This window comes from Pan troglodytes, chromosome 18 (assembly GCF_028858775.2).
Source record: "Pan troglodytes isolate AG18354 chromosome 18, NHGRI_mPanTro3-v2.0_pri, whole genome shotgun sequence".
Taxonomy (NCBI): Eukaryota; Metazoa; Chordata; class Mammalia; order Primates; family Hominidae; genus Pan; species Pan troglodytes.
In genome coordinates this window covers 29,867,898-29,891,620 of record NC_072416.2, presented here as the reverse complement: position 1 = coordinate 29,891,620, position 23,723 = coordinate 29,867,898, and the positions used below count along the sequence as shown (strand labels likewise).

The 23,723-nt window shown below is 44.6% G+C and overlaps 1 protein-coding gene across 4 annotated transcripts in view; it reads left to right on the top strand.

The window, feature by feature from the left end:
• Positions 1-23,723, top strand: part of NSMCE1 (NSE1 homolog, SMC5-SMC6 complex component) — a 43,689-nt gene that overhangs the window by 6,156 nt on the left and 13,810 nt on the right. For 3 of the 4 annotated variants that reach the window (XM_009430529.5, XM_510891.8, XM_063797730.1), the window contains one exon: positions 5,264-5,410. In XM_009430529.5, the coding sequence (XP_009428804.1) occupies positions 5,264-5,410 (147 nt within the window). Of the gene's footprint in view, positions 1-603; positions 726-5,263; positions 5,411-23,723 lie in introns of those variants that run through there. The other variant, XM_063797731.1, reaches the window with a different exon arrangement.

The following is a 23,723-nucleotide window of genomic DNA, read 5'->3' as shown; positions in this document are numbered from 1 at the left end:
TCGTAAATAGTTTGCAAATATTTTCTCCCATTCTGTAGGTTGTCTGTTTACTCTGTTGATAGTTTCTTTTGCTGTGCAGAAGCTCTTAAGTTTAATTAGATCTCATTTGTCAATTTCTGCTTTCATTGTGATTGCTTTTGGTGTCTTTGTCGTGAGATCTTTGCCCATTCCTATGTCCAGGATGGTATTGCCTAGGTTGTCTTCCAGGGATTTTATAGTTTTAGGTCTTACATTTAAGTCTTTAATCCATCTTGAGTTGATTCCTGTATGTGCTGTAAGGAAGGGGTCCAGCCTCAGTCTTCACATATGGCTAGCCACTTATACTAGCACCATTTATTGAATAGGGAGTCTTTTTCCCATTGCTTCTTTTTGTCATCTTTGTCAAGCATCAGGTGGTCATAGGTGTATGGCCTTAATTTTGGTCTCTATTCTGTTCCATTGGTGTATGTGCCTGTTTCTGTACCAGCACCATGCTGTTTAGCCCTGTAGTGTAGTTTGAAGTCGGGTGACGTGATGCCTCCAGCTTTGTTCTTTTTGCTTAGGATTGCTTTGGCTATTCAGGCTCTGTTTTGGTTCCATGTGATTTTTTTTTTTTTTTTTGAGATGAAGTCTCACTCTGTTGCTCAGGCTGGAGTGCAATGGCGTGATCTTGGCTCACTGCAACCCCTGCCTCCCAGGTTCAAGCGATTCTCCTGCCTCAGCTTCCTGAGTAGCTGGGATTACAGGTGCGTGCCACCCCGCCCAACCAATTTTTGTATTTTTGGTAGCGACAGAGTTTCATCACGTTGGCCAGGCTAGCCTCTTAACTCCTGACCTCAGGTGATCTGCCCGCCTTGGCCTCCCAAAGTGCTGGGATTACAGGCATGAGCCACCGCGCTCGGCCCTGTGTGAATTTTAAAATGCTTTTTCCTTTATTAACGTGGTGACTCACATTGATTTTTAGATGTGAAACCATTGCTGGAATAAACCTAAGTGATGATATGTCATTTCTTTTACATATCTGGATTAAGTTTGTTAGCATTTTGCTTAGGACATACTGTAGCTGTGTTCATGAAAGATACTGGCTTGTAATTTTCCTTTCTTTTGACATCCTTGTTAGGTTTCAGGGCCAAATTAGGTTAGCCTTATCAGATGGGTTGGGGAGGGTTTGCTTTTTTTCTGGCGCTGCGATTGTGTAACATTTGAAATTATTTGTTTTTTGACTATTTGGTAGAACTTCTTGATAAAGTCATTGGGACCTGAAGTTTTCTTTGTGAGAAGATGGATTTTCTATAAAATGTCATTAATGGTTATAGGAGTGTTTAGGTTTTCAGATAATTCATTCATTAGTTTTGAATAAATTTCCTATGACTTTTTACGTAAATTTCAGATTATTATAAATTATTGATAATATTTTTAAGTATCTTAATTGCAGATATTTGTCTCATTTGCAGTTAATTTCCTTTTTTTTCAAATATTGTTTGTTTATAAGTTTTAGCTCTTGGAAAATCTTGTCAGAAGTTTTTCACTTTTATTATGTTTTTTCAAAGAATAGTTTTGGTTTTGTTGACCTTAGATATATGCTTATTTTCAGTCTTTATTAATTTCTGCCCTTTATTATTTTCTCATTTTACCTTTCTTTGGATTTAATTTGTAGTTCTTTTTATAGTTTCTTTTTTTTTTTTTTTTTTTTGAGACAGAGTCTTGCTTTGTCACCCAGGCTGGAGTGCAATGGTGCCATCTCAGCTCGCTGCAACCTCTGCCTCCCATGTTCCAGCGATTCTCATGCCTCAGCCTCCCGAGTAGTTGGGACTATAGGCACGCACCACCATGCCTGGCTAATTTTTGTATTTTTAGTAGAGATGGGGTTTCACCATGTTAACCAGGCTGGTCTCCACCTCCTGACCTCAGGTGATTTACCTGCCTTGGCCTCTCAAAGTGCTAGGATTATAGGTGTGAGCCACCACGACCAGCCCCTGCAACCTTTTTTTTTGTTTTTTTGTTTTTTTGTTTTTTTGAGACAGGGTCTCACTCTGTTGCCCAGCCTGGAGTGCAGTGGTATGATCATGGTTCACTGCAGCCTTGACCTCCCAGGCTCAAGCAATCTTCCCACCTCAGCCTCCTAAATAGCTGGGACTACGGAGGTGTGCCACTATGCCCAGCTAATTTTTGTGTTTTTTGTGGAGATGGGATTGCCATGTTGCTCAAGCTGGTTTTGAACTCCTGGGCTCACTGTGCCCAGCCTATAAGGAACTCTTATAATATAGAGGTAGATTTTATTCATTATTAATTTGATAAGGTTTTAAATCTGGTCTAACAGTCCTTGTCTTTAAGCTGGAACATTTAGTCTATTTTTATTCATTGTTATTACTAATCTAGTTGGATTATTTCTCCTGACTTACTTTGTTTTTTTGTGTTTGTTTTTCCTATCCTGGTTTTCTTTTCCATTATTTTTTCTCATTACATTATTCCCCTTTACTATTTGGAAATTATATACACTATTTGTTTTTTTAAAAGTTGTTACTCTAGAAATTGTAAAATGCAAGTGTAAAATTTATTCATGTCCAGCTTCTACTCCTGACCATCACAAGGCTATTAGAACACTAATCCCAGTGATTGCTCACCTCCCATTTATGTTATTATTTTTGTGTATTTAGTTTTTTAAAAACCTCATTCTTTTTACTGTGGTATTAAAAACTTTTTTTTAAAGATAGAAGCATTTCTTCTGATTTTTACTGTTTTATACAGTTAACTTGGATTTAACCACATATTTACCAACTTTTTTTGCTCTTTATTCTACCCTGCATTTTAGACCTTCCAACTTGTATCCCTTTCTTTCTTCCTGAACTATATGCTTTGGAATTTCCTTTAGGGAGCACCTGCTGGTCACTTGCTCTTTCAGTTTTTTGTTGTTTGGAAATGTTTTTGTCTTACCCTCAGTCTTCAGCTCGTTACAGAATTCTCTGTTGAGACACCCCCTCCCAGCATAGAAGATATGTTTCCACTGTGACTGGCTTCCATTGTTGCCATCGTGATGGCAGCCGGCAGTCTACTTGTTGCTCTTTAGAAGTCATCTGACTTTTTCTTTGATTGTGTTTAATCTCTGGTATTGTGTGCTTTTACTAGGATGAACCTAGGTGGATATTTTAGAGTTTATTCTGCTTGAGATTTGATGGGATCACAATGACCGTGATTCGTATCATTTGTCCCCACTGCCAAGCCTCGGTGATACCTCATCCCCTTTTGTAGGATCCCTTCAGGAGACTGCTTTCTGGACTCTTTGGCTCCCATTTCTTTCCTCTACACCTCCATGATGCCAAAGGGGATAATCTCCCTAAAACACAGCTCGGCAACACCATCTTCCTGCTTCAAGACCCTTAGTTTGTAGAGATCTTTCGTTTGCAGGATAGAAGTCCATTTTTTTTAGCCTAGCACATTCTAACCCTGTGCCCAGAACAACCACTGGCAAATACGGGGGTGCTAAGTACGTCGACATGGAATGGCCTTAGTGATAGGAAATAAAGTTGATGACAGGCTGGATTTGAGGTTTAAGGAGAGGAGGACCAGAGTTCGATGCTCAGGTGTGTGGTATGATTGTGTGGACTGCACCGTCCACACCAGATGATTTGCAAAGAGAAGGACTTGGGAGAGGAAAGGGGCTAAGGAGGTGGAAGGAGAGGATGAGTCTAACGTAGGCTTTGTTGAGGTGCAGATTTGGTGAGATGGAGGATGTTTTTCTAGCAGGCAGTTGGAGGGACTGGTTATGAGATGGCGCATTTTCCCAGCCCTGAGGTCCAGTTGAGGATGCTGTTAAAGAACAGCACTGGCTGGGCATGGTGGCTCACACTGTAATCCCAGCACTTTGGGAGGCTGAGGCAGGTGGATCGCCTGAGGTCAGGAGTTCGAGGCCAGCCTGGCCAACATGGTGAAACCCGTCTCTACTAAAAATACGAAAATTAGTCAGGCACGGTGGTGGGCGCCTGTAGTTCCAGCTACTTGGGAGGCTGAGCCAGGAGAATCACTGGAACCCGGGAGGCAGAGGTTGTAGTGAGCCGAGATCATGCCACTGCACTCCAGCCTGGGCAACAGAGTGAGACTCCATCTCAGAAAAAAAAAAAAAAAAGAACAAAAGAACACTAATTAGCAGTCTTGTGGATCTCTTATGTGCCAGGTGCTTGGCAAGCCTTTGGTAGTTGTGACTCATTTAGGCTTCCTCTATGCCTTTAAGGTAGCTACTAGTTTCCCAGTTTTAGAGGTGAAGAGACTAGGCCTTAGGGAGGCTGAGCATTGTTAGCTAAAAATGTTTGCATGCTGTATTTGCCCAAGGCACCAGTGAACTTCTTTCTTGTCAGATCTTGACCTAAAATGAATGTAAACACCTCAGAATTCCAGGACCCACTGCAGTCAGAACATCCAGGAAAGGGTTTGGGAATCTGTATTGTTAAAATGCACGTTAGGAAATCCTTAGGATCAGGCAGATCTGGGACTTTCTGGTCTCAGTGCTTCCTGTTTAGTTCCAAATTCACATTCTTAGCCCCTGCACTGCGTGCTCCATGGCAGTAGCCAGCGTTTTGATCAGGGCTTGTGGAATAGTTTTATTAACTGTGATCTTTGTGGTTTGTGGAAAGATCCCATTTTGTTAGCGAGCAGGAGATTTAGAAAATAGTCTGAAGTCTTGCCATGATAATTGTTTTATTAGCGGTTTGGGGAGAGGAGGAAACTAACATTTATTAAGTGTTTACTAGTAGTTCTCTCAGTAATAAACTTTATTATAATTTTATGGTGAGAAAACGGGGCCTCTGGTCAATTTCTCCAAGGCCATAGATCTGGTAAAAAGGCTCAGCCAAGGGTTAGACCCAGAATTGCCTAATAGTAAAAATAGCTCAGACTTATTTAGTGCTTACTGTGTTACCAGGCTATTACATGTATTAACCCATCTAATCTTCGTAGCAGTTCTGCAGAGGACGTTTCTATCATTAGTCCCACTTTACAGATCAGAAACCGAAGCCTGTGGGGACTAAGTTGCTCAATCTCACACGCCTAGTAAGTGGGAGAGCCAGGCCCTGAATCCCGGCATTCTAGCTCCAGAATCCACACCTCTTACCACTGCCCAGTCCTGATGCTGTGACTCGTGTTCTTCTTCTCACCTTTGTAGTAAACAGCATGAAGAATGACTTTTAAAAATGATAGCAAATTTATATTTGTTAATGTAAATTAGTACAAGACCCAGGACGTTGCTTCTGATGTGCTTGGGGATGACTAGTGTCATTTACTTCCTTTTCAGTTCGTTCCCACATGCAGGGCAGCACAAGGAGAATGGGCGTCATGACTGATGTCCACCGGCGCTTCCTCCAGTTGCTGATGACCCATGGCGTGCTAGAGGAATGGGACGTGAAGCGCTTGCAGAGGCACTGCTACAAGGTCCATGACCGTGAGTACCGTTTCCCTGTTCCCAGGGCGCTCTGGTGCTGTGTTGATCAGGGACCAGTGACATAGGTACAATACCATGTAACTTGTTAACCGGTACTCCTGAGCTGAGCATTCAAGCCTCTTCACAATCTTACACGGGCCCATCTTTCTAATTTCATCTTCCACTTTTATTTTTTTTCCAAGTAAACCTGACATTTAGCCCTGTGGATAAAAACTTAGAGTCTAAAGCTGTATAGTTGTGGCTCACACCAAGCCTCCAGGACCTGCCCCAGCCTCAGTTTCTATATCTGTAAAGTGATGATAGTAATTGTACTTAACACATAAGTAAGTTCATGGTTCAGGGAATTGAGAGACATGATATGTACAAGACACCTGGCGCAGAGACAGTGCCTAGTGGGGTATTGATGGACACAGGGCAGCTTGGCTGGGTGCGGTGGCTCACGCTGTTATCCCTGCACTGTGGGAATCAAGGTGGGAGGATAGCTTGAGGCCAGGAGTTTGGGACCAGCCTGGGCAATGTAGCAAGACCCTCTCTATTTTTTTATTTGAAAAAAAGAAAATAAATTATAAAACAAAAAAATGGGGGAGCTTAGCACAACACTTAAGGGCACAGCCTTAGACTGGGCCGGACCTGGAGAGTGTGTCCCTGCCCTGTGTCAGCTGAAGGCATTTGGGGCATCTTACGGGGCCACTGGGAGGGGCAAATAAGAAGCCCTTGGAGACAGGGCCTGGTGCTAAGTTCTAAGTAACTGGAGATGGTGGAAGAAACAGTAGAATCAGTGTTGATAGATCAGTCGAATTAGCATTGGCAGATATTGTTGAGTTGTGTGCCAATATGGGTAGATCTTACTGATTAGATTTTATGCAGTGACAAAGGTGATGAGTTATTGTATGATGTGATTATGTTGTTTTTTTGTGAAGTACAAAATGGTTTTCATTGGTTATGAATGCATTTGCATGTAAAGGTATAAAAGTGGACCAGAAGAAGACGCAGGACACTTGTGAGGTGCTTGTGAGGAGAAGCAGAGTGGGAGTGGGCTGTCAGCAGAGATCACAGGACCCTTCACTTTTATCCTGTTATGTTCTTTTATTAAAAAGAAAAGTCTTGAAGCCAACGTGACATTATTAGCATAACAACATGACATTAATTAGTGTAGTCTACTGGTTGTCACCTCTGATGAATGGGAATGCAGGCGTTTGGTTTTTATTCTGCCTTATTCTGCCTTTCTCTCTGTATTTTTAATTTTCAAAAGAAAAAGATAAAAAATGACATAGAAGTGAGCCAAGCCAAGAGGTATGAGAAAGGGCGTGCACAGGTACACAGGGAGCAAGTACACAGGTGAAGGGACACACAAAAAAGGCAAAAAGATGCTTTCATTCTTAGTCCACAGGCATCCTGTAGCTCCTTGCAGTGAGCTGTGAAAGGGCGAAGGGACACCAGAAAAGGTGTCCCTCCTGTCCCCAAAGGCAAACACTTCATGAGTGCATTACATCTTCTTCCCAGCCACTTTTATGCCTTTGCATGCAAATGCATTCAAAAGTGATGAACATCATTTTATACTTTTCAAAATGTGAAGGGACACGAGAAAAGGTAGGTGTCACATTTGGAGCACTGCAGTTTCTGCAGCATGTTAGAGTTCAAAGCCTGATCCCAGAGAGGTGAGCAGTGAATGGGAATAAGAAGGGGGAGACAGAACAGAAACAAATATTCTTTCAAGGTGTGCAAAGGAAGGAGGAATAAAAGAAGGTGGCGTGTTAGACAGAGAAGAAGCAGTTTGAAGTGTCTGGAGAGTAGCATCTGCGTTCTCCAGAGCACTGGTCCATGGAGGTGTTCCATGGGGAATTCTGGGAGCTCAGTAATGCCAGGAACAAGTTAGCCTGTTGAACTGTGTTTAATTCTGTGTATCCAAACCTAATTGACCTACTGATAACCTACCCTGGGAATCCCTAGACAAGAATATATGATGTGTGGGAAGAGAATACATTCTTTTCGTGTGTAAGTTTGCAGATCATGAAGAACCCTATACACCATAGTAATGTCTTTTTACTTCTGCGGACAGTGTGGCCCTCTTGAAGTATTCAAAGCAGAGAGTGAGAGAGACAGTTTTAGGTTTGAGAACCATCCCCGTGGTGAAAGTAGATGCGCCGCAGTTGTACCAGCAGAGAAGGATCTTTGGTGAGAGACTTTTGTATTGAAAGGGGATGTTATACCTGTTAAGCTAGTTTCTCTTGCTCTTTAAAAAGCATAGTAGCGGCTGGGTGTGGTGGCTCACACCTGTAATCCCAGCACTTTGGGAGGCTGAGGAGGGTGGGTCACCTGAGGTCAGGAGTTCAAGACCAGCCTGGTCAACATGGTGAAACTCCATCTCTACTAAAAATACAAAAATTAGCCGGGTGTGGTGGTGCATGCCTGTAGTCCCAGCTACTTGGGAGGCTGAGGCAGGATAATTGCTTGAACCTGGGAGGCAGATGCTGCAGTGAGCTGAGATCCTGCCCCTGCACTCCAGCTTGGGCGACAGAGCGAGACCATGTATCAAAAAAAAAAAAAGCATGGTCAGACTTTAAACCTACCCCTCAATATCCTCCAGAAATGGGCATAAGGACACTTGTCTTCAGCCTGAGCAACATGGTGAAACCCAGTCTCTACCAAAAGTACAAAAAATTAGCCAGGTGTGCTGGCACACACCTATGGTCCTAGCTACCCAGGAAGCTGAGGCAGGAGGATCGCTTGAGCAGGGGAGGTGGGGGTTGCAGTGAGCTGAGATTGCACCACTGCACTCCAGCCTGGGCAACACAGTGAACCCCCATCTCAAAAAAATAAAAGAATGCTTGTGTTAATCCTGAATCTCTTATTTACATGACAATTTAGTCCTTTTCTCTTTTTTTCTCCTGTGAGTCTTGACTGTAAGCTTTCATGTTGGTGGGGAAGTTTCACAGCTCACTGCAAGGAGCCACATGATGCCTTGGTACTAAGACTGAAAGTGTTTTTGCCTTTATTTGACCTTTAAAATTGTTATGATCTAATTTAGGAAAGTCCTGTAGAATGTGTCTAGGAATTGATTTATTCTTCACACTGTGTACCATTTCTTTGCACCTAGATATGGTTATGGCCAGGGTGAACAGGGTAGAACAATCTATTTTGTCCTATCCTCATTTAAGAAAAATGCCAAAAAACTTGTTACTGCATGTTCTTGTTATTAGGGAGATGTTAAACAGGAAATGACAGAAATTATCTAAACTTAAGTGAATACTCGCAAGACCCAATATTATTAATTTCCTATCTTTTGAAGAGATGGCCAGGAAAATCCCCTTGTACCAAATAGAAAAATATTTAGCTTCTAGGAAAATTATGAAACAAAGGAGTGATTGAAATTGCAAGTTATTCTAATTGCCATTTCCCAGGGTGTTTGTCCAGTTTATCAAATCACTTCTTATTCTAGGCTTTGGTTTGGGTTCTCTTCTTACTGTCGTTAAGGGGAAACAAAGTCCCCAATTCTCCTGGCTAGTGAAGAGTTTAGATTTTGTTCTCAAGTTCAGTGCAGGCCTTGGGTCGAGCCTTTCGGAATGGCGCTAGGGACCTGTGTTCTTAGAGGACCTTAGATTTTTGAGCCAGGACTTGCATCCACACATACGTTTATTCAACCAGCAAAGCTTCCCTAGAATCTCAAGTGAGCCAGGCCTCTGTGCTAGGGACTGGTGACTCAGAGATTAAATTTTTATTTTACCATGGCTCACATGAGTCATACAGACAAGGGGTCAGATGATTCCAATATAGGCCTCCTTGATAGAAGTAGGCACAGGAGGCCTCGGGGGTGGTGGAGAAGGCTTGGGTTTGAGGTTTTCCACTCTTGACCAGTATGGAGCAACAGGGCTCAGTACACCTTCTTGCCTGAAACAATTCAAAAATGGACAAAGTATAAAACACTGGACATTCGTCAGTCAAGGCCAGTGATCTTTCGAGAGATGGGCAATGAGGGTTTCTTTTTCTCTTGACACTTGATGTGGTATCTTTTCTAACACTACTTCTCCAGTTCTCTAGATAACAACTGGGCATTCCATAATTCAGTTTAATTCTGACACTATCTGCCTGGAGTTAGCATCAAATCCTACAAGTTAAAGGGCTCAGTGTCACAAGATTGACCCAACTTAAGACACCAGTTGTAAGTCCTGGGCTACCTGTGTTTCTGACCAATGGCTATACATCAGTGGTTCCCATAACTCCCTCTTTGGATTTGATAATTTTCTAGAATGATTCGTAGAACTCAGGAAAACACTTTACTTACATTTTGACTTACGTGTTTTTTTTATAACGGCCACAACTCAGGAACAGCCACATAGGAGAGATCACAGGGCCAGCTGTGGGAAGTGGGGGTGGCATGGAGTTTCCGTGCCCTCTCTACTTGCACCACCGTCTCAATGCCTCTGTGTGTTTAATAACCTGAAGCTCTTCAAATCCTGTCGTTCAAGGGTTTCTTTTTTATTTTTATTTTTATTTTTATTTTTTTTGAGACAGAGTTTTGCTCTTGTCACCTAGGCTGGAGTGCAATGGCAAGATCTCGGCTCACTGCAACCTCCGCCTCCCAGGTTCAAGCGATTCTCCTGCCTCAGCCGCCTGAGTAGCTGGGACTACAGGCGTGAGCCACCACACCCGGCTAATTTTTGTAGTTTTAGTAGAGATGGGGTTTCACCATGTTGGCCAGGCTGGTCTCGAACTTCTGACCTCAGGTGATCCGCCTGCCTCCGCCTCCCCAAGTGCTGGGATTACAGGCATGAGCCACCACGCCCGGCTAAGTTTTAAATTATTTGTAGAGACGGGGGTCTTCTTCTGTTGCCTAGGCTGGTCTCGAACACCTAGGCTCAAGTGATCATCCTGTGTCAGCCTTCCAAAATGTTGGGATTCAGGCGTGAGCCACTGCACCCTGCCCAGTTTCAGGTTTTATAGGGCCTGTTGATTATTGAATTTGGCACACTCTAAGAAAAATAATCCCACAAAATTGTGAATCCACCATTAGAAATGATTTGAAATATTTATTTAGCCACCGTGCCTGGCCATTCCTGGGTTTCTATGGAGGTTTCTTTACACAGGCATGATTGATCAGTCACTGGCCGTTGACGAGTGCTTCCATCTCCAGTCCCTCTCTTCTCCTCAGATATTGGGGAGTGGCTGAAAGTTCCATGTTTTTTATTGAGGCTTGGTCATTCTGGTGACCAGCCCCCATCCTAGGGGCCTGCCAAGAGTTGCCTCATTAGAGCAAAAGATGCTTCTATCACCTATATGACTCAGGGAATTCTAAGAGTTTTAGAAGTTCTGTACCAGGAACCTGGGGGAAAGACCAAGTAACTTTCTTCTGCCACAAGCGATAGTGGGAGTGAGCAGTACAGCTGCCCCAGCTCAGTGCCTTTAGAAAGTTTCTAGGCCATGGCACAGGGGAAACCCAGGCAGAGCTAGGCAGCCTCCCTGCGTTGAGGAGATGGAGATGAGAGTTCAGGGAGACTAAGGCAGGTAGAGGTTGCAGGACGGAGTACTTACAATGGAGTATAAGGTGGACGAGAGGTGCACAGAGAGAAAACTTGAGATGTCCAAAGTGCCCCTCCACTCAAGGATCCCGCTGAGAACTGATGAGCAAGAAAACTTCTTAAGGCCAGGGAGAGAACTAGTTGAAGGATTAGAGAAAACAATGCCAGCTATTCACAGAGCTGGGAATAGTGCCCGGCCCAAACATTTGAGGAAGAACTCACACCATTTCTACCCAAACTCTTCTGTAAAATTGAAGAGAATATGTTACAACTAATTCTATGAGACCTGCATGATTCTGATACCATAACCAGACAAAGACATTGCGAGGAAAGAAAACCCCAAACAAGACTCCTCATGAGTGTAGATGTTAACGTGCTAAACCCAATTGTGGCAAATCTAATCTAACAGTGTTTACAAAGGATGGTACGACATAACCAAGTAGGGTTTATCCTGATTTTGCAGGGTTGATTTAGTATTAATATTTGAAAATCAGTGTAATTCACCATATTAAGCTAAAAAAGAAAAATCTTGTGTTTATCTCAATAGGTACAGAAAAAGTATTTGACAAAATCTCATGTCTGCCCTGGTGTGATGTAGCAGAAAGTTTTTTATAGGAAGCTAAGGGATCCTAAGTAGCAGGGGATAAATAGGATAAATAGGCTTAGAACACAAGTGAGGAGTCTGAACTCTAGAGTTTTATATATATATATATATATATATTTTTTTTTTTTTTTTTTTTTAAATAATTAAAATTAAGGCTGGGCGCGGTAGCTCACGCCTGTAATCCCAGCACTTTGGGAGGCTGAAGTGGGCAGATCACCTGAGGTCGGGAGTTCGAGACCAGCCTGACCAACACGGAGAAACCCCGTCTCTACTAAAAATACAAAATTAGCTGGGCACGGTGGTGCATGCCTGTAATCCCAGCTGCTTGGGAGGCTGAGGCAGGAGAATTGCTTGAACCCGGGAGGCAGAGGTTGCAGTGAGCTGGTATCGTGCATTGCACCCCAGCCTGGGCAACAAGAGCAAAACTCCATCTCAAAAAAAAAAAATAAAATTAAATTAAATAAATTTCATTTATTTTATTATTTTATTTTATTTTTGAGACAGAGTCTCAAAAAAGCCTCCCAGGCTGGAGTGCAGTGGTGCCATCTCAGCTTGCTACAACCTCCGCCTCCTGGGTTTAAGCAGTTCTCCTGCCTCCGCCTCCCGAGTAGCTGGGATTACAGGCACGTGCCACCACGCCCGACGAATTTTTGTATTTTTAGTAGAGGTGGGGTTTCACCATGTTGGCCAGGCTGGTCTTGAACTCCTGGCCTCAAGTGATCTCCCTGGCTTGGCTTCCCAAAGTGCTGGGATTACAGGCATGAGCCACCGCGCCTGGCCCTCTACAGAGTTTAAAAAAAAAAAAAAAAAATCCAACAGCTATTCCTGATTAAAAAACAAAAACAAAAACAATACCCTCAGCAAAGTGAGAGAAGAAGGGAACTTCCTTAACCTGATAAAGGGGATCTCTGTAAAACCTACAGCTAACATCACTCTTAATGGTGAAAGACTGAATACTTTTCCCTAATCTCAGGAGAAAGACAAGAATGTCTGTTCTCACCACTTTTGTTCTAGCTAGTGTACTGAGGCGAGAAAAAGAAACAAAAGGTAGCTGGATTGGAAAGGACGACACAGTAAAACTGTCAGTTCACAGACAACATGATCATCTGTGTAGAAAATCTGATGGAATCTACAAAAAATCTTCTGGAACTAATAAGTGAGTTTAGCAAAGTTGTAGGACACAAAATCAATATCCAAATACCAATTGTTTCTCTATATGCTGGCAATGGATAATCAGAAATGGCAATGTAAAAATAGCACCATTTATAATAACATTAAAAATAAGAAATGCTTAGGAATAGATCTGGCAAAAATGTGTTAGACCCGTACACTGAAAACTACAAAACATTGTTGAGAGAAGTCAAAGGAGATTTAAATAAGTGGAAAGACATAGCATGTTCATGGGCTGGGAAATTCAGTATTGTTAAGGTATCAATTCTCCCCAAATTGATCTATAGATTCAAAGAAATCCCAGTTAGATCCCAGCAAGGCTTTTTATAAAAATTAACAAGCTGATTCTGAAATTCACATGGAAATGTAAAGGACCTAGAAGAGCCAAAACTATTTTGAAAAAGACAAACTTGAGGAACCCTGCCTGATTTCAAGACTTACTGTATGGCTGTCCTATCAAGACAGTGTGGTAGTCATGTCATGATGGACAAACAGATGAAGGGAAAAAAATAAGAGAGCTAGATACAGACCCACACATAGGTGGACAGCTGATTTTTGACAGAAGTGCAAAGGTAATTTAGTGGAAATAGTCTTTTCCAAAATGAGTGCTGGAATAATTGGATATCCATAATCAAAAAATGAACTGCAAGCCATACTTTGCACCAAATACAAAAATTATCTCAAAATGAGTCATAGACCTAAATGTAAAACCTGAAACTATAAAACTTCCAGAAGAAAACATAGGAGAAAACCTCTGTGACCTATGATTAGTCCAAGATTTCTTGGCTCCAAAAGCATGCTCCATAAGAGAATGAATCGATAAATTGAACTTCACAATTAAAAATTTACATTAAAAAATACTCTTTAGAGACTGAAAAGACAAGCAAAATACTAAGAGAAAATATTTGCAAATAATATATTTAATGAATGACTTGTATTCAGAATATATAGAGAATTCTCAAAGCTCAAAAATAAGAAAACATTCAACCCGGCTGGGCGTGGTGGCTCACACCTGTAATCCCAGCACTCTGGGAGGCTGAAGCGGGTGGATTGCTTGAGCTCAGGAGTTTGAGGCCAGCCTGGGCAACATGACAAAACTCCGTCTCTACAAAAAAAATACAAAAATTAGTCAGGCATGGTGGCGTGCACCTGTAGTTTCAGCTACTTGGGAGGCTGATGTGGGAGGGTTGCTTGAGCCCGGGAGGCAGAGGTTGGAGTGAGCTGAAATTGTGCCACTGCACTTCAGCTTGGGTGACAGAGGGAGATCCTGTCTCAAAAAAAGAAAAGGAAAAGGAAAAACATACAACCCAGTAAGAAGTGTGCAAAATATTTGAACACTGCAAATCAGTTGTATAGATGGCAGATGAGCACATGAAAAGATGCTCAACATCATTAGACATTTACAAAATGCAGGCCAGGCATGGTGGCTCACACCTGTGATCCCAGCAGTTTGGGAGGCCGAGGTGGGTGGATCACGAGGTCAGGAGATTGAGATCATCCTGACCAACAGGGTGAAACCCTGTGTCTACTAAAAATACAAAAATTAGCTAGGCTTGGTGGCAGGTGCCTGTAATCCCAGCTACTTGGGAGGCTGAGGCAGGAGAATTGCTTGAACCCGGGAGGCGGAGGTTGCAGTGAGCTGAGATCACGCCACTGCACTCCAGCCTGGGGAGAGAGCAACACTCTGTCTCAAAAAAAAAAAAAAAAAAAAAGCAAACTAAAACCGCAGTGAGCTACCACTGCATGTGTATTAAAATGGCTAAAATGAAGAAGACTCTGCAAGGCAAGTATTGGTGAGAACATGGAGGAACTGGAACTCTAATATACTACTGTCGGGAATGTAAAATGGGACAGCCATTTAGGAAAACAGTGTGGCAATTTCCTATGATTCAGCCATTCCTCTCTTAGGCATTTATTCAAGAGATATGAAGCTATATGCCTGCACAAAGGCTTGTGCAGAGATAGAGTATCTTTATTTGTAATGGCCCCAAATGTGAACACCTAATTGTCCATTTGCAGTTGAACAGATGAACAGACTGTGATAAATCCATACTACTTAGCAATAAAAGTAAGTGAGCTCTTCCTACATGCTAGAATATGAATGAATCAGAATGATTTTGCTGAGTGGAAGAAGTGAGGTGAAAGAGTATGAAGCAATTTTGTTTTGTTTTGTTTTTTGTTTTTTTGGTTTTTTTTTTTGAGACAGAGTCTTGCTCTGTCGCCCAGGCTGGAGTGCAATGGCGCAATCTCCGCTCACTGCAACCTCCACCTCCCAGGTTCAAGTGATTCTCCTCCCTCAGCCTCCTGAGTAGCTGGGACTACAGGTGTGTGCCACCACGCCCGGCTAATTTTTTTGTATTTCTAGTAGAGATGGGGTTTCACTGTGTTAGCCAGGATGATCTTGATCCCCTCACCTCGTGATCTGCCCGCCTCGGCCTCCCAAAGTGCTGGGATTACAGGTGTGAGCCACTGTGCCCGGCCATATGAAGCCATTTATGTGAAATTCTAGACAATGCGTACCTGACTGTAATGACAGGATGGTTCAGTGGTTGCATGGGGATGGCATAGAGGAGGGATAGGATGGGTAGGTGAGAGGGATTACAAAGAGGCACAAGGAAACTTGGTGAGTGTATTAGTCCGTTCTCGCGCTGCTAATAAAGACATACCCAAAACTGGGTAATTTATAAAGGGAAGAAGTTTAATTGACTCACCGTTCAGCATGGCTGGGGAGGCCTCAGGAAACTTACAGTCATGGCGGAAGGGGAAGCAAACACATCCTTCTTCACATGGTGGCAGGCAGGAAGGAGAAGTGCTGAGCAAAAGGGGAAAAGACCCTTATAAAACTGTCAGATCTCTTGAGAACTCACTCACTGTCACAAGAATAGCATGAGGGTAACTGCCCCCATGATTCAATTCCCTCCCACCAGGCCCCTCCCATGACATGTTTGGATTATGGGAACTACAATTCAAGATGAGATTTGGATGGACACAGCCAAACCATATTGGGGGTGATGGAAATATGTCTTTGCAATCCAATATGTATTTTACACTTAGTTTAGCTGGCCCCATTTTAAGTGCTCAGTAGCCACATGTGCTATTTGTAGACTGTCTCTCAGCTTAGGTTTGTCTGGAGCTTCCTCCTAATTAGATCTAGGAGTTTTAATTTTGCAGATATAATATGGAAGCAGTGTTGTGTTCTCTCTGCATCCTACCAGGTCGGCTACGGTGTTGATGGGGTCAGCCAGGTCTCTCCAGTGTACAATTACTCTTTTTCTGTGTGATTAATAAGTATATTGCAGGGAGGTACTTAGAGACAAGGTAAATATCTCATTCTTGGCCCGGTGCAGTAGCTGATGCCTGTAATCCCAGCAGTTTGGGAGGCTGCAGCAGGTGGATCACTCAAGCTCAGGAGTTTGAGACAAACCTGGGCAACATGGCGAAACACTGTATCTACATAAAATAAAAAAATTAGTGGGGCCTGGTGGCGTGAGCCTGTAATCACAGGTACTCAGAGGCTGAGGTGGGAGGATCCCTTGAGCCCCGGAGGCAGAGGTGGCAGTGAGCCAAGATCATGCCAGTGCACTCCAGCTGGGTGACAGAGCAAGACCCTGTTTCAAAAAATAATCCCATTCTTCATCCCATTTTTACCTATTAGTTTTAAAATACTTCCCTGGATTCATTCTTATTTTATGGTTGCCAGACTGCTATGAGGTACAGTTCTATACTCTCCAGCACTAACATTTTAGAACTAATTACACTGTATTATTATGTTTAATGTTCATTTTTATGAGGTTTTAAATTATCTATTGTTTTAAGGACAAGTTAGGTAAAAATGTCTGAAGTTTTAGATTTAAAAATTTAGATTTAGAAATACTTCAGTGAGCAGAGTAAATAATTTGATGTTTGGGCAAAAACCAGGTCGCTGAAATACATGTGTCAAAACTAGATGAGTGAGTCAAGTATCATGGTCACGATGGGGTTAGATAAAGATTTTCTGTTTTTGTCAACTCTCTTATCTGCCTTCATCCCGGGTTTGTTCCCAGCGTGCTGATTGACATGCCTGTATCTGCTTCGTCGTCTCACGCTGGACTCCTGTACATCATCAGGCTACGTGCGTTGATGGTGAATCAGCGATGTTGACATTTTGGTTTAGTATTCCATCCTGTCTGTAGTCCTATTTGTAAGCACCTTCTCTTTCCAAGGAAGACTCAGTCATAATTAGAAGCTGGCTCCAAGTACATTTTCCTTCTGTTTTTAGTGATTTCATTTATAGATCTCCCCTTTGGCAATGATGAACAGTTAATCAGCATACCACTGTCAGAGCCGGTCTGCCTTTCAGTTAATCAAGGGAGATAAAGTCTGGGATCATAACTGAAAAGTGGCAAAAAATGAGTATGAAAAGTAACATCTAACGTGTGACTCGATGAATTTCTCAACATACAGAATTGACAGCCGGCAGTTATTAAGTGCTTAGACAGGAATCTTTGGGTTCAAGAAGCTCTGTAACCACAAGGAAATTGATGTTGCTTTTGTGTCTCTGGCTCTTGCTGGCCTAGATGTGTCCAAGTCCTGCCCGTTCTTCATGTCTGCAGCCTGGGAGTCCAGGCTGGACTGCTCCACTGCAGCCCTTTCAGGCCAGCATGGAGTTGCTGAGCCAGGATTTCTGTGCGCTTCACGCTCCCCTAAGCGCACACATCATGTGTTTGGGAATGCATTTTGAACTGGATCCCAGACATGAGAGAGGTTATGTGCTGATGCGTGGAAGTACTGGGAATGGATTCAGTGGGATTACCACAGACCCCGCTGGCTGGAACAGGGAAGCCATTTTTCAAAGGCATGAATTCAAGTCCTGTTTCTTCCAGGGTCTGGGGAAAGTTCTTTTACTTTTCTGAGTCTCAGCTTTCTGTGTTATAAGGGACATCACATTCATTTCATGGAAGAGTCTTGAGGATTAAGCAAGGGAATGTATGTTCAGCGCCTGGCACAGAGTGCTTGTGGGCACACGTTCACTTCATGCTCACCACTGCCTCTTCCTTCCTTTTCTGCCCCTTAACTTGCCGTGTAATCCCAATTGCTGGGGGTGAGTGGTGGGGGGTGACTCTCAGAAGACCCATGGTGCTGGTGTGATAGTGTGATAGGAATTATTGCATAGACCACAGGGCTGAATTCTCTTGGGGTTTTCCTAGAAAATTCACAAAGCATGGTCACCACTTGTACCACACATCTTCCTCGGTTCGTTGACGGATACGTCTTGAGTGTCAGCTGAATGTTGGGCCGCTGTGGTGAATAGGATGAGCAGATCCCAGCCTTCAGGGAGCTGGCATTCTGCTTAGAAAGAGAAAGACCGTAACTCGGAGGCAGACAGTGTGGTAGTTTGGGGTGCTAAGTGCTGGAAGGAAGCATTGAGTCCCTCGGTAGAGCGGGCCTGGGGTATGGCTTTGGCCAGGGCCTCTGTTCAGACCTTTCTGTGGAGCTGCCATATGTGGCGATGCTCGGGTGATGAGGGGCAGCCCTGCAGAGATATGCGGGAGATGCTTTTTAAAGGGAAGGCAGCATGAGTGAAGGGGCTGAGATGGGGAGGAGCTTGGTGTGGGGGAGTGGGGAACAGAAAGGCAGGTGGCAACATAGGTCGGGATGGAGCCCCAGACATCTTCCAGGCTGAGTGCTGGGACCTGGCTCCACTCAGCTGCATGTGGAGGACAGACAGATGGAGAAGGCTAGAGGGGACACCGGGAGAATGTTGGAGGCTGTTGTCTGCTTCAGACTGTAGTGAGTGGGGAAAGGGAAGGGCGTGCGCCTGTCAGAGCGACTCCAGTCAGCCGCCTTCATACCAGCCACTTCTTAGCCCCTGCTTAGCCCAGAATGGGCACCAAATTGAGTCCTCCACGGATAAAGTGTGAACATAAACGGAGACCAGGCAGCAGAACAGGCAGCAGCTGCTTATTTAGAGCTTGCTCCAGCAAGAGAGGCAGCCTCCACTTGGGTTTAGCAGAGACTCCAGATAGGCAGAGGAGTGGGGAGGCTTCAGGTGTGCCTGAGTGGAGGCTGCTGGCCAGGGCAAGGTGGAGACAGCTAACCAGAAGTGGGGCGTCGTATGTGATTGGTTAGAAGTACATATGTGGCTTTCTCTGGTTTGTTGTCTCTTAGAAACAGGGATAAAAATTAGGGAAGCTGGCAAGCATGGTGGTACATGCCTGTAGTCCCAGCTACTTGGGAGGCTGAGGCGGGAGGAACACTTGAGGCTAGGAGTTTGAGACCAGCCTGGGCAACATTGCGAGACCTCAGGGTCTGCAGAAAAAACAAAGTTAGCTGAGCATAGTGGCTCGTGCTTGTAGTCCCAGCTACTGGGGAGACTGAGGTGGGGGGATCACTTGAGCCCAGGAGTTCGAGGCTATAGTGAGCTATGATTGCACCACTGCTCTCCAGCCTAGATGACAGAGCGACACCCCATCTCTAAAATATAAAATAAAATCAATTAGGGTAGTATCAGTTACTGATCCTGCCTTGGTCCTTTTGGGCCATGATTGTGGGTTAGTTTTGGCTTCTGGACTGGTTGCTAGGGGACTGGCCTGGCTTCCTGCAGGTCTGACTTAGAGGTGGTGGGCTGGCTTTCTGGGCAGGTTGATGTAGATTTTGGGTTGGAGTTCTGCTTTTATACGTGGTCTGGCCATTGGCTGCAGCCCATTGGCTGTTTGTATGTTCAATCTCTCAGAAGAATGAGTGTAACACGGTCCATTCCTTTGAGCTGCTCACAGTCCAGCCTGTCTGAGAAATAGTAACTGCTTAGCTGGTGGGTCAGGGAACAGAGTGACCTCATTAATCACTGTGTCTCATGACAGCGGGTTTCCTGCCCACATCGGAATTGGGAGACGGTGAACGGTCAGTGGTATATAACTTACAGGCATTGTTTGTTTGCACTATAGTGTTTGTAATTTTTAAGAATTACCAGGTTAAACAGAAAACAACCGCCAGGAGATTCTGTGTAAACACCCAAAACTCGGGCACTCGGCTGGAGCAGAACAGTGCTGCCTTCTTTGGTAGAATGCGTGCCGCCAGCTCCCTGCTGTGCCCACAGCTGTCTGCAGCTGTGCTTCCTGCCTGCCTCTGTAGGCATCGGATTTGTCCATTTTCACTTCGCTCAGTGCAATCTGAGCAGGAGGAAACTTACCCAACAGGGATCAGGAAGAACTGCTCTGGTTTCAGGGGCTGGGGTGACCAGGAAGCCTCTCTCCTGTCCCCTGCAGAGCCCCTGTATCAGCTCTGCGAGGGCTCCTGCATGGGTAGGGATGGGGACCAGAGCGCCACAGAAGGTGTCAGAGCTGCCACTCATCTCAAGGATAGATGGACCACCTGTTTTCAGTGGGTGTGATTAAGATGAAATGTGTATGAACAGCATCAGTAGCAAAATATATAGTAGTTTATGTTTCTCATGACGATTTCCATTATGATCCAGAACTTTACTGTGATAAAGCAGTGGGCACTGCTTTATTGCCAGTGGGAGTCCTGACTGGTAGACCTCCAGCCAGGGGAAGGTCCCATAGATGCTGCATAGATAGGGACAGCAAGTGGATGTCCCCATCACCACTCCTGCAGTGGTGTCATAGGTTTTAGTACCATAAATGCATGCAGCTGAGATGCAGGTACTGTGCCCAGTAACATGAAATAAGTTTTATGCTCTGTCATTTGAGTGAGGCTAAAGAGCAGATTTTCTGATTGTAATAAACTTCTGATTGCAATAAACTTCTTGAGTTTAAGAAGAAAAGAACTCTGTGTACAGATCTCAGAACAATAGGTTTTAAAACCATACGTTATTAAAATCCTATTTCTTCTCTACTGTCAGAGCACTGAGCTAATCTACCTTGTCACACAACACTCATTTTTCTCTTTAGATTGAGATTCATGAGGGTCAAGGAGTCAAGTTATATGATTGTTGAGCACTGAAGTATTTTTACAACATTTTATTATGGAAAAAGTCAAACAGAAAAGTGGAGAGACTGATACAGTGAAGCCCTGTGTGCCATCACTCAGTTCCGATGATGAACGCAGGACTGATCTTGTTTTATTTATGTTTGTACCTGCTTACCCACGTTATTTCGAAGTATTCTCAACATCATTGCATGTATATGTAAGAATTTTTTTCTGATGAATGCCCACATCCTTTCGTGATTGCATCCAGCTAATGGCCAGACATCTGATTTCTGGTCTAGACTTTGTCACTTCCTGTCCCGTCTTAGGTATGTCCTTCATCTCTCTGACCTCTGAGAAAGAGAAGCAGCGATCCTTTCTGGCTCGCCTCCGCATTGGTTGCTGAGGGTCTGCTGAGAGGTGAGGAGCGGTGCTGCAGCTTGTAGTGAATGAGCTGGTGCACCGATGGAGAGGACGGTTTGTCACTAAGTGATCTACCACAGACCAGCCACTCTCCTTCCACCCTGCTCTTCCCAGCATTGTTCACTGGCCATGCTCGGAAGTGCCCATGGCAGTTCTCATCTTTGCATCTGTGTGCCTGAAGGTCCAGAGAATCTTTTTCCCCAGGCGGTTGGGGGAAAGATGAGAGCTACAGGCTGAGAGGTGAAATCCTGTGGCCCCTCACAAACCTCCCCAGCCCTGTGTCCTGCCCACCAGCCCTTCCTTCTTCCCAGCCCAGGGTCTGCTCTCTTGGGCCAGCTCCACTCCTGCACCCCCATCTCATCCAGGGCCTGCCCTGCCCTGTCCTCAGTGCTGTGCTAGCAGGACCGCCCGTCCACCCTGTCTGTCGGGAGGGCTGTCAGAGGGTAAGTTGGCTCATAGTGGCTTGGGCCCTTGGAGTCTTATTTTTTGCTGTTATTTCCTCTGCCTAAAAATAACATTTTATGTTTTTATTGCCTAGTTTAGAACAAAACTATTTGTTGGTCAGAGGTCAGGGCAGTAGACTTCCCAATTTCCTGTTGCCCAAGTGCACAGTGAATCCTAGGTTCCAGTAGCCTCTGGGAAGCAGGGACCCTGATATAGCAAGAAGAGGCTCATTGGTAACATTACATTCCAATGTAACTTAATCATTTCTTTCATTTTTTGAGAGATGGCCTAGCTCTGTCACCCAGGCTAGAATGCAGTGATGCGATCATAGCTCATTGCAGTCTCCAACTCCTGGGCTCAAGCTATCCTCCTGCCTCAGCCTCCCAAGTAGCTGAGACTACAGCCACATGCCACCATGCCTGGCTGATTTTTAAATTTTTTTGTAGAGATGAGCTCTTGATCCATTGCTCAGGCTTGTCTTGAACTCCTGGCCTCAAATGATCCTCCTGCCTTGGCCTTCCAAAGTACTGTGATTACAGGTGTAAGCCACCACACCTGGCCTTAAAATTTAATTTTAAAAGAAAAGGAGAAACTGTATACAGAATTAGTCCAAAAAAAAATCTCTCAAGATGACTTGAGCCAACCCTTCTCCTTAGGGGAGAAGTGTCCTGTTTTGTTCAGTGCTTGTCACTTGCCTGGAGGCCCGTTTTCAATTGCCACCACTGATGGGCATTTCCTGTTAAAGGAAGAGTGGCTCTGTTCACTCCAGGATCTTTGCCTTTCCTCAGCTGCTCCGGCTGCCCTGCATGCTGTCCCTGCACCCTGGACCTGGCCCAGTGCTCAGGGCTGGGCCAAGGGGATGATGGATGCTGGGGTGGGCTGGGTTGAGGGGATGATGGATGCTGGGCTGAGCTGGGTTGAGGGGATGATGGATGCTGGGCTGGTCTGAGCTGAGGGGATGATGGATGCTGGGCTGGGCCTGGCCGGGCTGATCCGATGCATCTCCTCTGTGAGTGCAGCTCCTCTTTGGGTACCACCTCTGGTGTCCTAATCAGGTGCCCAGATGCCTTCCATCCTTCCCTGTTGGCCCAGTCTCTCTCGGTGACTCTGAAGCACAGGGCAGGTGCAGGAGGGTATAGACGAGATGACGGTGGGATCTGGTATAGAGGATGTCCTCAGGCTTGTTCTGTGGAGCCCATGGGGCTTAGTGCCTGGGAGCTTAGGATCTGGGGTCAGGCAAGCCTGGGCTCCATTTCCTTCCAAGTTACGGAAACTATGAGCAAGTTGTTAACCTCTCCAAGCCTCCTGTATATACAGATGATACTAGTGATTTCATCTTACAGAGTTACTGTTATTGTCATGATGAAATGAACCATGTGAATGCATAGTGCTGGCACATAATAAGGTAATCATAGCCACACATTTGCAGGCCCCTTGATTTTAGCCTAACATGAGCTACTTTACTACAGCCCTTAAGAAATCCAGACACACCCTGCCTCTTCCAAGTAGAGAGAACACAGGTAGCACTGTGTTTAGAGGTTTAGAGGTTCAACTTGCTTGATTTAAACATGTTGCTGGTTGTCCTGGCTAGGGTATCTCTTTCCCTCTAGAGGAGACATCTGTGCTAGGGCCAGGGCCTCGTTCCTCTGTCCTCATAGCTGGGCCTCCCATATCACTGACTGGAGGTTGGTGGTGTGCAGAGAACCAGCCTCTGATCCAGCGCTACCTACAGAAAACCTGACGTTTTGATATTTACTGAAGGATGTGTCTTTTTCTTCAGTTGGTTCTGGATTCTGAAAAGGAGTGGTGTTGTTAATTAACTCCTAAGTCTTCAAACTGGTATTTCTAAGACTGAAAGTAGTTGTCTCAGAATCTCACCATACGGACTTTATTCCACACTCTTTATCATGACCATGGGCTCGTAGAATATTGAGGTCAAAAGGATCCTCAGACATGCCTTTAGCCCAGTGTATCCCTACAGATTGGCAAACTGTAGCTTCTCCACCAGGGCTCCAGGATCAGGGGAGAGACCGGGGCAGAGCTGTGGACATTAGCTGTCCTGAAGACCTGAGGCTGGGAAGCAGCGATCTGGTGCAACCTTAGCGCTTAGTGGACATCATAAGGATCTTGGGAGCAAGCAAGAGACCCCAGTTCTGGTCAACTTAGAAAGGAATGTGTCGGGGCCGGGCATGGTGGCTCACGCCTGTAATCCCAAAACTTTGGGAGACAGGTGGGCAGATCACTTGAGGTC